The sequence below is a fragment of the Hemitrygon akajei genome, chromosome 9 (genome assembly GCF_048418815.1).
Source record: "Hemitrygon akajei chromosome 9, sHemAka1.3, whole genome shotgun sequence".
Taxonomy (NCBI): Eukaryota; Metazoa; Chordata; class Chondrichthyes; order Myliobatiformes; family Dasyatidae; genus Hemitrygon; species Hemitrygon akajei.
In genome coordinates this window covers 53,741,701-53,759,806 of record NC_133132.1, presented here as the reverse complement: position 1 = coordinate 53,759,806, position 18,106 = coordinate 53,741,701, and the positions used below count along the sequence as shown (strand labels likewise).

Here is an 18,106-nt window from a genome sequence, read left to right as displayed (position 1 = left end):
TTATTTTTAAGACCTAACCCAAAAGACTAATGAAGGCGGGGCAGTAGACATTGTCTATATAGCCTATAGAAAAGTATTCGACAAGGTCTTGCATTGTAGATTGATACAGAAGGTTAAGTCACGTGGGATCATGGCAAGCTGGCTGATTGGATCGAAAATTGGCTTGGTGATAGGAGGTAGAGGGTGATAGAAGAAGGATTATTTTTCTGATGGGAAGCGCCATGCCCAGCGGTGTACTTCAGGTGTTGGTAATGAGATTCTTGTTATTTGTGATATAAATTGAATGTGAATGCTGGAGTAAATTTGCAGATGACATACAAGTTGATGGTAGGGAGGGAGGTTGTATAAGGTTACAGCAAGGTATGGATCATATAGAAAGGTGGGCAGAATGTTAGCAGATGGAATTTAATTGTAGACAAGTTCTAAATTATGCAATTTGTGAAATCGAATAGTCAAATACTTGAATTGTTTCAAGTATTATTTGACAAGGCATTTGCCCTTTAAGGCCAGGATGTACTGAGGATTGTACTAACCCTCCTGTTCTCTGTAGCCTTTTTTCAGTCTGGTCTGAACTTGTCCCTGGAGAGAGCCTGCTTTGTAAAGGGCACTAGGGAAGGTGCTCGGTCCACAGTGGCTGGGACCTGGGCAGTGATCCCTTCTACCACTTGTTCGATGGCAACACACTGGGGGCTGCTCATCTTCATGGGTACAGCATGAAGCTGGATTGGACGGAATCGGAGACGGAGGACGGCCACCCTTTGTTCGACACTCTACAGCTCAAGAACAAACTCGTATGCAGGATGTCGGAAATCCTGCCACAGAAAAGTAGGTACTGAATTGTCTGGGAAGTCTGTCAAATTTCCAGCATTCTTGGACATAGTGTCCTCATCCTTTCTGGTTTCTGACTCTCTGCCAACCATCCTTCTTTATTTTATCCTCCCTCTCTTCCTCTCCTGTTCTTCACCATCTCTACACTCCCTCCGTCTCCACACTCTCTGTTCAGCATCATCTCCACCCTCTTTCTACTTTTTTGTTACTGTTACTTTTTGTTTTTCAGTCTTGTTGCTCTTTGCGTGTCCTGGGGATGTGCAAATCTCCAGGTTTGTCCAGCCTTGAAGGGCACATTAAGATCCGCCTCCCAGTGTAATCTCTATGAGATTCGAGATGATTAGGAGCATTCCCGCTGGAACCTCCAACATCCATTGTGACCACTTCTATCCTACTCTCTGTCACACTCTGCCCTCTCTTCTTCCTTGCTGCTCCCTACAACAGGGACTCCCAGCCAGGTTTATGCCATGGACTAATGCCATTAACTGAAGAGTTTGTGGAACCACTGCTCTACCCTCATATTTTAATTTTTTTCTCTGATTCTCTCTCTTTCACGTCATCTCTTTCTCCATAATCTTCATCTCTCTCTCTGTCTCATTGTTCTTTCTTCATTTGCGCTCTCTCTCTCAATTCACCCGCACTTTTTTGCAGTGGTCAATTAATTCACCAATCCGCAGACTTTTTGGAGGAAATTGGAGTACGTAGAGGAAACCCATATGGCCACAGTGAGAATGTGTGTTTGTGTGTGCACGGCCGATATGGAAGGTCAGGATTGAACCTGGGACTCTGAAGCGGTGAGGCTGTGGCTCCATCAGACACTGTGCCATTACAGAGCTGTGGTGTGGGGAGTAATAGGGATGAGGGTGCTTGATGCTTCCCATTTGCCCCCGTCACAGGTTGTGAGCACAGGCCTCGATATCTTAGAACCCTCCCGGGGGTGATGTGAAGGACCTGGGATGAGATCGCCCTGCTAGAAACAGACCCTAACAATGGGGTCTAACAAGTACAGTTGGTCGACCTCAGTATCATCCACCAATGCTACAACCCAGGTCCTGGCTGAGGAGGTTCAGGAGGGAGTGGTTCAGTAATGGTGGACCCTGCATGGGAGATGATTGGAACTTGCACTGAAGTGTGAGGGCATCTTTAGGAAGACTGTACCACATAGTATGATATATTGTGAGGCTACTCAGCTGCAGTTTGTTGAGTGTAACTGCCTCTGTTCTGGTTCAGACTGAGTTTTAGATCCAGATTCAAATGATTGTCTGTACACCAGGGTGCAATGAAGTGTACTTGAAGCTCATGGGGTAAACAGTGTCATAGTAATGACAAATAGAATAGTAAATACAGTGAAATGTGCTGAAAAAAACTGAACGGTGCAAGGACTGCAGTGCGGCAAAGGTTATAGTGATAACTCTACCTGTGCTATTCACTCCGCAATACAGAAGAGCCCACTGACTGTAAAACACACAAAATACTGGAGGAACTCAGCAGGTCAGGCAGCACTTGTGGAAGTGAATAAGCAATCAATGTTTCAGGCTGAGACCCTTCAACAGGACCAGAGAGGAAGTGTGAAGAAGCCAGAATAAGATGGTGGTGGAGGGGAGTAAGAAGCTGGGTGATGATAGCTGGCAAAGGTGAAGGGCTGGAGAAGAAGGACTCTGATAGGAGAGGTGTGTAGACCATGGAAGAAAGGGAAGCAAGAGGGGTGCCAGGGGGAGGCGATAGGCAGGTGAGGAGAAGAGGTAAGAGGGGGGACAGGAGTGGGGAATTGCAGAAGAGGGAAAGAGGAGAGGAATGGCTCCTCCTACTTTCTCCAAAGTTAAGGTGTAGTCGTGGCATCTACATGGGCCCCAGCTATGCCTGCCCTTTTTTTGGCTATGTAGAACAGTCCAAGTTCCAAGCCTTTCCTGGTAATGCTCCCCAACTCTTTCTCAGCTGCATTGACTGTATCGGTGCTACAGTACTTCACACACCCACGCTGAGCTTGCCAATTTTATCAGATTTTCCTCCAACCTCCACCTTGGCCTTAAAACCACTTGGTCCGTTTCTGACACCTCTCTCCTCTTCCTCGATCTCTCTGTCCACCTCCACCTCTGCAAACACACTGGCTACCGATATCTTTCATAAACCTACTAACTCCCACAGGTACAGAATCTTGACTATACCTTTTCCCACCCTGTCTTCTGTAAAATTGCCATTCCCTTTTCTCAATTGCTTCATTTCCACCGCATCTGCTCCCATGTTGAGGCTCCCTTTCCAGGACATCATCCTTCTTCAAAGAATGGGGTTTCCCTTTCTCCACCATTAACGCTGCCCTCACCTGCATCTCCTCCATTTCACGGACATACCCCTCACCCCGTTTTTCTACTGTCTTAAAAGGGATAGCATTCCTCTAGGCCTCACCTACCACCCCATGAGTCTCCACATCCAGCACATCATTCTCTCAACTTCTGCCATCTTCAATGGGATCCTACCACCAAGCATATCTCTACCTCCCTTGGATGTTTCCTATAGTGTGCGAGTCTACGATCAGAGGGCACAGTCTCAGGCTCGAGGGAAATCCATTTAGAATAGAGATGAGGAGGAATTTCTTTAGCTAGATGGTGGTGAATCTGTGGAATTTATTGCCACAGGCTATTGTGGAGGTCAAGGCATTGAGCATATTTAAAGTGGAAGTTTATATGTTCTTGAATAATCAGGGCATCAAAGGTCATGGGGAAAAGGCAAGAGAATGGTATTGAGAGGGATAATAAATCAGCCATGATGGAATGGTGGAACAGACTTGATGGGCTGAATGGCCTACTTCTGTATGTCTTATGGTCTAAGTGGTACAGCAGCCCATTTACCTTCTCCCTCACCTTCATTCAGGGCCTCAAACACTTCACCTGTGAATCTGTGGGGTCATCTACTGTATCTGGTGCTCCTCTACGTCGGTGAGACCTGATGTAGATAGGGCGACTGCTTTGTTGAGCAATTTTTCCTCGTCTGCAAAAAGCAGAATTTTCCTGTGGACAACCACTTTAATTCCGATCCACATTTCAAAGGCCTCCTTTGCTCCCATGATCAGGCCACCCTCAAGCTGGAGGAGCAACACCTCATATTCCATCGAGTCAGCCTCCAGCTGGATGGCATTCAATTTCCCCAACTTACAGTTGTTTTTACCCCTCTGCTTCTCTCTTCTTCAATTCTCCACCTCCCCCGGTGTCATTCCTCCTTCCCTTTCTTCCATGGTTCGCTCTCCTCTCCTGTTAAATTCCTTCTTCTCCAGCCTTTTACTTTCTCCAGCTATCACCTCCCCGCTTCTTACTTCATCCCACCTCCCTCACCCCAATTGGCTTCACCTGTCATCTTCTCTTGGTTTACTGACTCTGCAGGCGCTCCACAGAGCTTCCTGTGCTCAGGGTCTATTCTTCCTACCTCTGTCCCCCTGTCTTCCTCTGGCTTTATTCTCACTGCTTGACGGTTCAGTTTTATTTCTCTTTTGCCCACCAGACTTACTTTATTTCCCAGTTGTCTGCGTATTTACTACCACTAGAAATAAGAACAGGAATGCTGCCTTCTCACTCCTGTAACAGGATCTTAGCCAATCTGATCATTTTCATGACTGGGTCCCAAAACACTTGACTCCCCTTTGATTCAACAATTCATTTATTTCATCCTTGAATTTGCTTGAGTGTTCAGCCTTGCCGAATATTAATGAACAATATCCTATCTATCTATCTATCTATCAACCTATCCATTTATTTAGAGATCCAGTGCAGTAACAAGCTCTTCCAGCCCAACGAGCCCCCATCACCCAATTACGCCCATGTAGTCATTTAACCTAATCCTAACGCTTAAGACTTTGGGACTCCTGCCATGTGCAGAAGTTCGCTGATGACACGGCCATAGTGGGGTGTGTCAGGAATGGACAGGAGGAGGAGTATAGGAAACTGATACAGGACTTTGTGATATGGTGCAACTCAAACTACCTGCGTCTCAATGTCACCAAGACCAAGGAGATGGTGGTGGACTTTAGGAGATCTAGGCCTCATATGGAGCCAGTGATCATTAATGGAGAATGTGTGGAGCAGGTTAAGACCTACAAGTATCTGGGAGTACAGTTGGACGAGAAGCTAGACTGGACTGCCAACACAGATGCCTTGTGCAGGAAGGCACAGAGTCGACTGTACTTCCTTAGAAGGTTGGCGTCATTCAATGTCTGCAGTGAGATGCTGATGATGTTCTATAGGTCAGTTGTTGAGAGCGCCCTCTTCTTTGTGGTGGCGTGTTGGGGAGGAAGCATTAAGAAGAAGGACGCCTCACGTCTTAATAAGCTGATAAGGAAGGCGGGCTCTGTCGTGGGCAAAGTACTGGAGAGTTTATCATCGGTAGCTGAGCGAAGGGCGCTGAGTAGGCTACGGTCAATTATGGAAAACCCTGAACATCCTCTACATAGCACCATCCAGAGACAGAGAAGCAGTTTCAGCGACAGGTTACTGTCGATGCAATGCTCCTCAGACAGGATGAAGAGGTCAATACTCCCCAATGCCATTAGGCTTTACAATTCAACTGCCAGGACTTAAGAACTTTTTTAAAGCTATTATTAATGCTTTTTGAGTTAGTGATTTAGATGCATATCATATTATTACTGAGTTAAGTATTGTATGTAATGAGTTTTTGCTACAACAAGTGTATGGGACATTGGAAAAAATGTTGAATTTCCCCATGGGGATGAATAAAGTATCTATCTATCTATCTATCTATCTATATGGGAGGAAACCAGAGCACCCAGAGGAAACCTACATGGTCACAAGGAGGAATTACAAGCTCCTTCTAGGCAGTGGTGGAAACGAACCTGGGTTGTTCTGAGAGAAGGAATTGCTCCTCACTTGAGTGTCACCAGGCCTAGATTCCCCCATCAGGGGAAATAATGTCTCAAGAACTACTCTGTCAAGTACCCTCAAAGTGTTAGGTGCTTTAGTTGGATCACCCCTCATTCTGAACAGCACTTGGTACAGGACCAGACTGCTCAACCTTCCCTCAAAATGCAAACCCACCTTCAAAGCTCAACACTTCCTCATTACCTTGATGAGTCCTGATGTATGGAATACATGGCTAGGATGCCTAAGACTTTTGGACAGCACTGTAGCAATTTTATGGATTGCACTCTACTGCTGTTGCTGCAAAAGAAGAGCAAATTTCATGCATACTGTATGTGAATGATGATAAACCTGATTCTGATGTGGGTCTCTATTGTGGACTGAGAGTGGGAAGGGGGCAGAGAGAGGGAAATCATGGTTGGGAAAAGGGGAAGGGAGAGGTGGGTGTGTGGGAAGCACCAGAGGGACATCAGGAAAGCAATTGTTTGGAATCAAGGTGTCTCAGGGTTGGGTGTATCTGCACCTGAGCAACCCCCAGGCTCCTGGCGTTCCTTCTCTGCCACCTGTCCCACACCCCTCACACGGCACTCCACCCTCGCCATTCTCGACATCCTTTGCCCCGTCCAGATTTACAACCTCGATCTCCGCTCCATGTTGACAAATATGGTACTAAGCAAAAGTTTTAGGACTAGTTCAAGTAAGCATCTTGTTCGGCATAGACAAGTTAGGCCAAAGGGCCTGTTTCAAGTTGTGTTGCTATGATCCTATCCAGAGGGAACGGCAGTGATGCACCATCAATAACTCACTCTGAGACGTAAGAAGCGAGATATCGGCTTTTATTGACTGGAAGAATGAACAACACTACATCCTGGAGAATGAGGCCGGGCTCAGGCCTCAATCGCCTTTATACAGGGGTCTGTGGGAGGAGCCACAGGAGCAGTCCAGACAGGTATATGTAGTTCACCACAGGCAGTAGTGGGTTCGGAAACCCATTGCCAATAGAGTGACGGGAACAGAACCCCTCAGGATGATTAGAGAGCACCTGGATTAGGAAGGATAGTAACTCACAGATGAGAGCAGGGCAAGATTAAACCAGACAACCCTACGTCACACAGCATGGACAAGCTGTGCTGTGGATTTCAGTTGGTGGGAAGAGCTGCTTTGCTGTTTCCCATTCATTTAATGACTGAACTTCCAGCTGCCAGACATATTAACCAGCAGTGACTCCTGAACACATCTGGGCCATAAAACCAAGGTTCACTCAGCTTCTGTTCGTGGCAGAATAACTTTTATGGAAAAGCAGTTGCCTCCTTCTCCAAACTGGAACACTCCAACAACCACCAGGCCTGGCCCTGAGCCACCTTGGCAACTGTGTACGGCAAAAGACCTTTGGAATACTTTACAAGGAAAAATGCCATTGGAAAATTGAACAGAGCAGCTTGAGAATAGGCTCTTCGGCCTACCTTGTTTCGCTGAACTATTTACACCAGTAATTAAACACTTAACTAAACAAAATTAACAGTAATATTGTACAAGGGACAACTTTCTCAATCAGTATGCTAAAGAAACAATGAGGGAATGGAATATTCAATAAAGGAAGAGTTAATTGAAGAGGCGTAGATGAAGAACAGCAATCATGAACAATAGAGTTGTAGCTTTCTCGATCAGTAAAGGGTTAATTGAAGAGGCATGGATAAAGAACAGCAATCATAAACAATAGAGTTTTATATAAAAATCAGGAGTGATTTAGTTCAATATGAAACCAGGGCTTTCAATTGAACAAAATCAGTCTATGACATCATGAGGCATGTTGGCTATGGTTGATTGGGAAACTATTGTACATTTAAAGGAATGACAGGAAGTAAACAAACAGTGGTTAACCTTTGAACAATGAATACATAGTCTACAATAGGATGCTGTCCGGGGTAGAACAGCTCTCAAGATAAAGCTACAGCAGCAGTCAGATCAGAGGCACCACTACTGGCTCTGTTGCACAGCAGGGAAGGTCAAAGTCTAGGCAAACAACAGTGATAGAGACACACACACAGGATTTCTGTGGCTGCAAACGAAACTTCAAGCTGATGTACTTGCTCTCTGGTGCTAGGGTCAAGACGTTCTTAGCCAGGCATATGATATTCTGAAAGCGGAGAGCAGAGGTTGTGGTCTACATTCATTAAGAACAAACAGCAACACCTCCACCACAAATATTCTAAACACTGCTCCATAAGGTTGTCTCCTCAGCCCGCTGCTCACCTCCATCTACACGCATGGCTGAGTGACCAAATTCTGCACTAGTTCCATCTGCAAGTTTGCAAATGTTAAAAACTGCCACAGTGGGCTGTGTTTTAAATAACGATGTGACTCATGCAGCAGGGAGATAGAGTCTAGCAACATGGTGTCATGACAACAACCTTCTCTCAGTATCATCAAATTGAGAGTGCTCGTCATTGACTTCAAGAAGGGAGGGGCAGTGCATATGCTCCTGTCTGCATCAATGATGTTGAAGAAGTTCGAGAGGGTTGAGAGCTTCAAGTTCTTAGGAGTGAACATCACAAATAGTCCAACCATCGGAATCAGAGTCAGAATTAGGATCAGGTTTAATATCACTGGCATATGTTATAAAATTTGTTATTACGTGGCAGCAGTACATTGCAATGCATTCTAATAAAAATAGTAAATTATAGTAAATATATATATATTTATAAAGTTAAATTAAATAAGTAGTGCAAAAAGATTAAAAAAAAGAAAATTTGCGAGGCAGTGTCCATGGGTTTGTTGTCCGTTCAGAAATTAGAATCATTGGGTGTGCATCTTCAGGCTTCTGTACCTCCTTCCTGATGGTAGTAATGAGAAAGGCATGACCTGGGCAATGGGGGCTTTTCAATGATGGATACCGCCTTAGTGAGGCATCTTTGCTTGAAGATATCCTAGATACAGGGTAGGCCAGTGTCCATGATGGAGCTGACTGAGTTTAGAACCTTCAGCAGCTTCTTTTGATCCTGTGCAGTGCCCCCCTCCCCCCATACCAGACTGTGATGCAGCCTGTCAGAATGCTGTCCGCGGTACATCTGTAGAAATGTTCAACTGTGTTCGGTGAATGATCAAATCTCCGCAGATTCCCAATGAAATACGGCTGCTGTCTTTGTAACTGTGTCGATATGTTGGGCCCAGGATAGATCATCAGAGATTTTGGCAACCAGAAACTTGAAACTGCTCACCCTTTCCACTTCTGATCTCTCAAAGAGGACTGGTGTGTGTTCCCTCATCTTATCTTTTCTGAGCCATGTAAACAGCATGGCCAAGAAAGCTCACCACTGCCTCTCCTTCCTCAGGAGGATAAAGAATTTGGCATGTCTCTGGTCATCCTGACCAATTGTTATTGATGCACCGTGGAAAGCTCCTTACCCGGATGCATATTGGTTTGGTACGGTAACCAATCTGCACATGCTCGCAATAAACTGCAAGAGTTGCAGGTATAGCTTATGCATCATGGAAAGCAGCCTCCCCTTAATGGACTCTGTCTGTACTTCTCACTTTCTCAATAAAGCAGCCAGCACAATCAACGATCCCACCCAACCGGACATTAGTGTCACACACCACCAGGCTTCTAGCCACTATTATAAGACCACTAAATTACTCCATAATACAATAAGATAGATCCTTGACCTGACACTTTATCTGTTGCACCTTATTGTCTACCCAGCACCTTCTCTGTGGCTGTTACACTTTATTCTGCATTCTGTTATAGTTTTCCCTTGTTCTATCTCAATGCACTGTGTAATGATACGATCTGTATAAACAGTGTGCAAGACAAGCTTTTCACTGCATCTCGGTACATGTGATGATAATATACCAATTCCAATATTCGTACCAATGACTTGACTTTGGGGTTGTAATAGCTGGTCTTTTTTCCCCATGGTAGGGTCATCTAACACTAGAGGTCATAGGTTTAACTTATGAGGGAAAGGGTTAAAGGGGATCTGAGGATTAATTCAGAGACAGTAGTTGGTATCTGGAATGAGGAGATGGGAACAGATACAATAGGAGCATTTAAAAGGCACCTGGACAGGTACTTCAGTTTTTATTTAGAGATACACCACAGTAACAGGCCCTTTCAGCCCACTGAGTCTGGGCTGTCCAATTACACCCATGTGACCAATTACCCTACTAACCCGTACATCTTTGGAGCGTGGAAGGAAACTGGAGCACTGCAGGAGATCCACATGGTCGTGGGAAGAATGTACAAGGTCCTTTCAGACAGCAGCAGGATTGAGCCTGGGTTGTTGGCGCTGTAATCGTGTAGCGCTAACTACCATGCCATTCTTTGCATGATCCGGCCATAAATGGAATTAATGCAAGGAAGTGGGATTATCATAGATGGTTGATGTTTCTATGCTGCACGGCTCTATAGGTGTCCCGGGTGTAACGACTGCAGGATGTTGAGAGGCGCAGTGATGCATGTGGTAGAGCTCCAGTGAAACCACGTTCAATACTAACTTTGGATGCTGTCCCTGGCTGCTTGGGTTTCCTACGGGCACTTTAGTTTCCTCCCATTTCTCAAAGTTGTGTGAAATGGTAGATCTATTGGCCCCTGGTGTGGAGATGAAGGATGGGATCTGGGGTGCTGGTGGGGGGAGTCGATGGGAATGTAGGAAGAACACAGTGGAATCAGTGTAGGATTGGTGGAAAATGACCTCGACAGTTGACGTAGGCAGAAAGGCTGGTGGTCTAGTGCTCTCCCACCACGTGACTCTGCATGTTGCTTACTGAACGCTCATACAGGCAGCTGACCGATCCTGTGGGTCTGTGGGGTGTGCTGGCCAGGGACGTGGTGTCAATGAAAGTGGCCTGCTTCATCTCTCTGTGACTTGAATCAGTATAACAGTGGCTCAGTCAGTCCGACTCTCGGTTTGTTTTCCACTCCAGAGAGGTGAGCACAAAACAGCATCTAGAGTCCGTTGCCGGTTAGAAGGCGTTGACTTTTGGATTAAACTAACACCCCTCTCAGATCCTCACGTTTTCCCAAAGTCATAATCATAGAGCAAAGAAAAAGGCTTTTCAGCCCACTGAGCCTATTGGCCATCAAACACCCACACACTGTGAACTTGGTAATTACTAATTGGTCTGTTATTGTCAGACATACTGAAATACAGTGAAAAACTTTGTTTTGAATGGCATCCATACAGATAATTTCACAATATCAGTACATCAAGGTGGTACAAGGGAACAGTGATAATAGAATACAGAATAAAGTGTTAGAGTTACAGAGAAAGTGCAGTGAAGGCTTTTTAATGTGAACAAAGTCAAAGGAGAGACACTGAAACCAATGGATACAGAAATAGACACAAAGTGCACTGCGGATGCTGGGGTCAAAGCAACATGTACAACACTCTGGAGGAACTCAGCAGGTCGGGCAGCATCTGTGGAAACGAGCAGTCAACATTTTGGGTCTTCGAAGGGTCTCAGCCTGAAATGTTGACTGCTCGTTTCCACAGATGCTGCCCGACCTGCTGAGTTCCTCCAGCGTGTTGTGTGTGGATACAGAAGTGTTTTATTCAACAAAATGAGACACTCTTGGAGGAAGAGGCCTCCCGATCCAATATTAGATGACATGTTTATATGATAAAGATCAAAGGTAACAGGAGGCCAATTCTATAGTTACCCTGTATCTACAATGCTTCCTTTGAGTTACATATAGTTTTCACACACCGTCCTCTGTGCCCACACTCCAGACACTCAAAATGAAAGTTAATCTGCATTGTCTGGTTTGCAATCAACTCCAGTCCACAGCTCCTGGAAAACCATTGTTCACGGCTGCATTTTAAATTCAATCTACAATCCACATTCAGGTCTGAAAAATGGCTGCTCTTGAACTTAATATTTGTTGTATACCCTAATTCCAGCATACCAGCATAACCCAGGCAGTCAGCAACTGGGAATTAGTAATTGGTTTATTATTGTCACATGTACTGAGATACAAAGAGAAGTGTTGTGCATGCTGTTAATATAGTTCATTCCAAACATAACTACACCAGATCTTCTTAACTAACGTTTTCAGAGTATTTTCTTTTTTGTTCAGTTTGCATTTTCAGAATACTGCAGACTACATGTACCTTGACTGTAAATGTGTGGAAAGCTTGCTCCGGGATTGTGCATGTGTGAATCTTATAATTGCTGCGATTGGAGATTGCAAAATGGAACAGAGTGGTCTGATGTTCTCTTCTAGGCCCACTTAAGACCATACTTCCACTGAAGCCAGCCCTGGCTCGCTCTGCCTCACAGAAACTGCTGAATGCCACCAGACCTGTCCCTCCCATCGAGAGGAGCTCCACTCCACAAACTCAGGACGCTCACAGCGAGGACCCGTTGGGCAAGAGTCCAGAGGCTACTGCCGCTGAATCACCTGGAAGACCATGTTTGGAAGGCAGAGAGGGACTTACAGAACCTGCTGTGGTCCCAGAGGAGGTAATTGAACAACATAACTACACTAAACAAAATATCCAGATTTGTACAACAGCTATCCCAAGAAAATCCTTTAAGTGGAACCAATTATACTGAGCGAAGATTGTTGGGGTTCTGCACTGAACTGTTTTATGATCCTCCTAGGAATGGTAGATTCCCCATCTATGCATGGCTTTCTGTGATGTGGTTTGAGAACCACTGTTCATCTGGGTTAAGCTAATGACCCTTTACCCCATCTCTCTCCTTCCTTCCTCCTTCTCCCATGAATGTGAGAGACTCTCCTGTACATTTCAGATGGTTTGCAAATTGTTTCAGTTTTCTTTACAAAGCCACTGATTACTTGGGATTGATTTTCTTTACGTCTTTACCAATAAAGAACAAGAAAAAAATCACAGAGAGCCTACTAATAGACTGGGCTTTGTTCACAAAGAAGGCTGTGCATCCAGAATGGCTGTGGCAACCCAATTGTAATCTCCAGCATGTTCTTCTTGAAACCATGTATATTTTTTTCTACATCCCAAATATATGTGGGCTGGTAGGTAGTTGGCCTTTAGGGTGCGGGTGAGTGGGAGGGTTGAAGGTGTGGGCAGAATAAAACAGGAACAATGTAGGATTAGTGTACATGGGTGCCTGCTGGTCGACACAGATTCATGAGGTGAAGGAATGTTTCTGCACTCTATACCTTTCTATCACTATGAAACTTTGCACTGCCAGAAAATGATAATCACACAGACTTACTTTATAATTTGCTTAGGTCTGAAAATGCTATTTGTTGTTTACTCAATGCTCATGTAAGGAACTCACTAGTAGGGGCATGGGGCAAAAAGAAGAGGTCATAGACTGGAAGAATTACTAGTGGGAATGAGGCAGCAAACAGAATGTTTCCTGCAGTTACGTGAAACACATTGAAAATATTATTGAAGAATTAATTAGGGTGCAGCCTGAATTTGTCTGCCGTTATTGTTATCGATTTTAATTAATTTATTTATTGAGATACATCGAAGAATAGGCTCTTCTGGCCCTTTGAGCCTGGTCGCCCAGCAATCTCCTGATTTAACCTTAGCTTAATCACAGGGCAATTTAAAATGAACAATTTACTTACCAACTGATACGTCTTTGAACTTCGGGAAGAAACTGGAGCACCTAGATGAATCCCTTGTGGTTATGGGGAGCACATGCAAACTCCTTACAGTCAGCAGTGGGAATTGAACCCGCTTGCTGATACTGTAAACCATTTAGTTCCAAATATGGAGCTAGGTTGTCTAAATCATAACAAGACCATAAGACATAGGAGCAGAATTAGGCCCATTTGGCCCATTGAGTCTGCTCCACCATTCTTCATGGCTGATCCATTTCCCTCTCAACCCCATTCTCCTGCCTTTTCCCCGTAATCTTTGACACCCTGAATAACCAAGAATCTATCATCCTCTGCTTTAAGTATACTCAATGACTTCACAGAGTCCGTGGCAGCAACTCTACAGATTCACCACCCTCCTCATCTCTGTTCTCAGTGGGCGTCCCTCTATTCTGAGGTTGTTACCTCTGGTCCTATGCCTATAGGAAACAGACATTGTAGGAAACAGTTTTTCTACAGTGTTTCTATGATGCATGGGGTTGCACTTTTGCTATTTCTGTAGCATTTTTTATGTCTCCTTGGATGTTTATCTCCCAACTATGACTCAGTGCTGCCCATGACTCGAGCTGCACTATGAGATTAACCACCTTATTCCATATACAGTATGCATTCAAATATAATACCTTCAGTCCTATATTCATCCCCCTGTTAGATTTTACCCCAATATTACATCTCAACACATCCTAGTGACTGCAATTTTGCCCTATCATCTGCTGGTCCTTCCTCACAGTCTCACTACACACTGCATTTATTTGTATACTAACTGTCCCAACCTCGGCCCTATCACTCCCATTCCCAATCCCCAGCCAAATTAGTTTGAATCCTCCCCGACAGCTCTAGCAAACCTGCCCGCAAGGACATCGAGCCCCTTCGGTTCAGTGGTAGCTCATTTTTCTTTGTACAGGCCATATCTTCCCCAGAAGGGATCTCAATGATCCAGAGATCTGAAACCTTGCCCCTGCATCAGTTCCTCAGCCATTCGTGCATCTGCACTATCATCCTATTCCTGCCCTGACTAGCACGTGGCATCGGGTCTAATGCAGAGATGACTACCCTGGCGGTCCTTCTCGTCAGCCTTTTCCCTAACTCCCTGTACTCACAGTGCAGGTGCTCTTCCTCTTTCCTACCTATGTCATTACCACGACCTCTGGATGCTCACCCTTCCTCTTGAGAACCTTCTGCAGCCACTCTGAACCTTCCTTGACCCTAGAACCTGAGAGCCAACACACCATCCTAGGGTCTCTTTTGCAGCCATAGAATCTCCCGTCCATCCCCCTAACTATCGAGTCTCTTATCACTATCTTCTTCACTGAGCCTCAGAGTCGGCCACGGTGCCACTAGCCAGCCTGCTGCTGCTGTGCTGTGATAGGTCACCCCTCCCCTCCCCACAGTATCCAAAGGGGTATATATGTTGCTGAAGGGGAAGACCACAGGGAACTGTTCACGCCCCCTTCTCCTGGTGGCCACCCATCTACTATCTAAAGCCTGCACTCTGGGTGTGAGGTTTTCAGCCTCCCAGATGGTCCGGAGTACATCCAGTTCCAGCTCCAGCTCCATTTCCTTCACTTTGTCAGTCAGGAGCTGAGGTTGTGTGTACTTCCTGCAGATTTAATCATCAGGGTGACTATTATGTACCCTGTAATCCCACATAGCACAGGAGGCGCATTCCACTGTCTTAACTACCATCCTGGCTACACTTACAGTCATAAAGTCATAGAAAGCTACAGCACAGAAACAGGCCTTTTGGCCTATCTAATCCATGCCAAAACATTTAAATTGTGTATTTCCATTGACCATGGCCCTCCATACCGCCCCTATCCATGTGCTTCTAAACTTCTCTTACACCTTGAAATTGAAATCGCGTCCAGCACTTGCACTGGCAGATCGTTCCACACTCACCCTACCCTCTGAGTGAAGAAATTCCCCTCATATTCCCCTTAAAATATTTCACCTTTCACCCTTAGCCCATGACCTCTGCTTTTAGTCTCACCCAACCTCAGTGGAAAAAGCCTGCTTGCATTTACCCTATCTATACCCCTCATAATTTAGTATACCTCTGTCAAATCTCCCCTCAATCTTCTTTCTATGGAATAAAGTTCTGACCTCTTCAATCTTTCCCTATAACTCAGTCCTTGTAAATTTCTTCTGTACTCTTACAATCTAATTTATATCTTTCCTGTAGGTAGGTGACCAAAACTGCACACAATACTCCACATTAGGCCAGACTAACTCTTATACAACTTCAACATAACATCCCAACTCCAGGGAAGGCAAAGTACTGGAGAGAGTAATAGAATTAAAGAGCAATAAAACTCCAGATCGGATGGTCCATATTCCAAAGGTTTTGAAGATAAGGCTTTGGAGATGTCAAGTGCACTGGCTGAAGTCTTCCCAATTTCCACAGATTCTAGAATCATTCCCACAGCACCAACTAAAAGGTGACAAATGTAACCTTACTCGTTAAGAAAAGTAAAGCAAAAATGATAGTTTTTTGGTGTAAATTGTGGGACAAATATTAGTCTCTGGAGGTGGGGATGACTCCCTGGATCTTACTTAATGGCATCCATGTCAGTCTTCAGCAACAACTTCCATTTCCTTAGCTCCTCTGAAATGCCAGAAAGTTCCCAAGCTACTGCGCAGCAACAGCTGAACAGAGCATTGACCCCTGAGCCATACTTGACGATTCCTGGCTGATGATGAGAGGTTTGTTTGCAGGTAGTTCTAAAGGAAGAAAATGAAGTGGAGAGCATTGGGGAAGGGAGCCCTAATCTTAGAGCCCAGCCAGTAGTGGAGAGGTTAACTCAGAGATGATCAAGAGGCCAGAAATAGTGTACGGGTCACGGAGGGTTATGGAACTTGCAGAGTTAAGGAGCTCCAAGACCATTTAAATCTGAGTTAAACCTTGCATCTAAGACAAGAGACCTCCCCATGTGCTTTAATAATGATTTCCACGTCCTTACAATGTGGAAAGAAGCCCTCAGCCTACTGGGTCTATGTTGGCTTACTGAGAAAAAACACAGCACCCCCTGATTTTCCCAATAACTTGCTCTCCCCACCTTACTATCACTATCCCACATATATTTTGGGCAACTTACAGCAGTCAACTAGCCTTCCAACACTTACTGTCAGTTGTAAGACCCGCCCTGGTTGGTCCACCAACCTTTGCCTACACTTCAACCTTGCCTACATTAAATTCCATCGGCCATTTTCCCAGCTTCTCCAGATCTCGCTACAAACTTTGATAGTCTTCCTCACTATCCACTTCACCCGCAATCTTGGTATCATCCGCAAGTTTGCTGATCCAGTTCACCACATTACCATCCAGACCATTGATAATGACGTCAATCAGCTCTTGTGTTGTAATGTTTCTTGACAAAGGAGCAGGCCATTTGGCCCTTTGTGTCTGCACTGGTTCTCAGGTTCTCCCATACCCCCTATGAAAAACTATACCATGTGCATGCACTTTGTACTCGCTTCTATCATTTATCTACACCTAAGATAATCTACAGCGATGATTAACTTAACAACCAGCACATCTTTGGGATGTGGGAGGAGACTAGAGAACCTGGAAAAATGTGCATTTAGAGAGAGAACTCAACGCACACAGCACCCAAGGTCAGGATCGAACTTGAGTCCAGGGAGCCGGGAGGCAGCTGGACTCTCTGCAATGCCACTCCACATAAGGGCCATAGTGAGTGCAGTCATTTAGTGATTTTGCTGCCAACAAGCCCATGATGTTGGACCAAACACAGCGCGCTTGAGTTTAAATCCAGACCCAAACTCCAGTCCATAGTCAGTCATGGTTAATCACAATTCTAAATGTAAACCTCTTTATCAGATCTCAGTCTGCAATTATTTGGCCTATCCATTCTATATATAAACCCGGTGAAACCACCAGATAGATTCTGCTCTATAATCACTGCCAAGCATCCATTGTTCTACAGCACTATGCAAAATTTAGCTTGGGTGCCTGAGACTTTGGCACAGTACTGTATTTGTCAACGTGGAGCAGAGAGCATGTTGGTAAATCTGGCGGGACAAGGGAATGGTGAGGGTGAAGATCGCGGGGGGGCGTGAGACAGGTAGCAGAGAAAGAGTGGCGGGGTGGGGGTGGGGTGGTGGTGTAAGTGCAGAAACCCCCAGCCCTGAGACATCAGGCCGGGTAAAAACCTATTCCAAACAATTGGTTTATTGATCACTACTAAATGTCTCTCTGGTGCTTCCCTCTCTCTTCCCCTTTTCCAACCGTGATTCCCCTCTCCCTGCCCCCTTCCCACTCTCAGTCCACAGTAGAGACCCAAATCAGAATCAAGTTTATCATCACTCACATATGTCATGAATTTTGCTTTTGTTTTTGCAGCAGTACAGTACAACATGTAAAATTACTACAGTTCAGTGCAAATTCTAAAGGACCCTAGCTATATACCGTATATGTGCCTAAGAGTATTACACAATACTGTATGTATAAGCCCCTGAAGTAGATTCTGGTCTGTATTCGCTCTCAGGTATTCGGTTTCCTATTATAAACCATCAGAGCTTCCTGATGCCAGCCAGCTTCCTGCTTCTTGTTTAGGTGAAGATCTCCCTTCAACACCTGAGGAGCAGTGCTGAGAAGAAGCGGAAGTTACTTGGTGCCAGCTTATTTCAGTCTTCAGTTCAGATGCCAAGTTCATTGGAGAGCAACTTGCAGCCACTGCTTTCTAGACCTGCGCAGTCAGGAGCCCCCTCTCAGGCAACGTAAGGCACCGAGGAGCACTCGCTCACACATTCATTGTATTCAGTGTTCCCATGCCGTTATACACCATGCGTTGTGTGAGGT

The 18,106-nt window shown here is 45.1% G+C and overlaps 1 protein-coding gene across 4 annotated transcripts in view; it reads left to right on the top strand.

The window, feature by feature from the left end:
- Positions 1–18,106, top strand: part of LOC140733124 (TOG array regulator of axonemal microtubules protein 2-like) — a 110,825-nt gene that overhangs the window by 43,475 nt on the left and 49,244 nt on the right. For all 4 annotated transcript variants that reach the window (XM_073056007.1, XM_073056006.1, XM_073056008.1 and 1 more), the window contains exons 2-4: positions 551–825; positions 11,917–12,155; positions 17,861–18,024. In XM_073056007.1, the coding sequence (XP_072912108.1) occupies positions 714–825; positions 11,917–12,155; positions 17,861–18,024 (515 nt within the window). In that variant the 5' untranslated portion in view covers positions 551–713. The remainder of the gene's footprint in view (positions 1–550; positions 826–11,916; positions 12,156–17,860; positions 18,025–18,106) is intronic.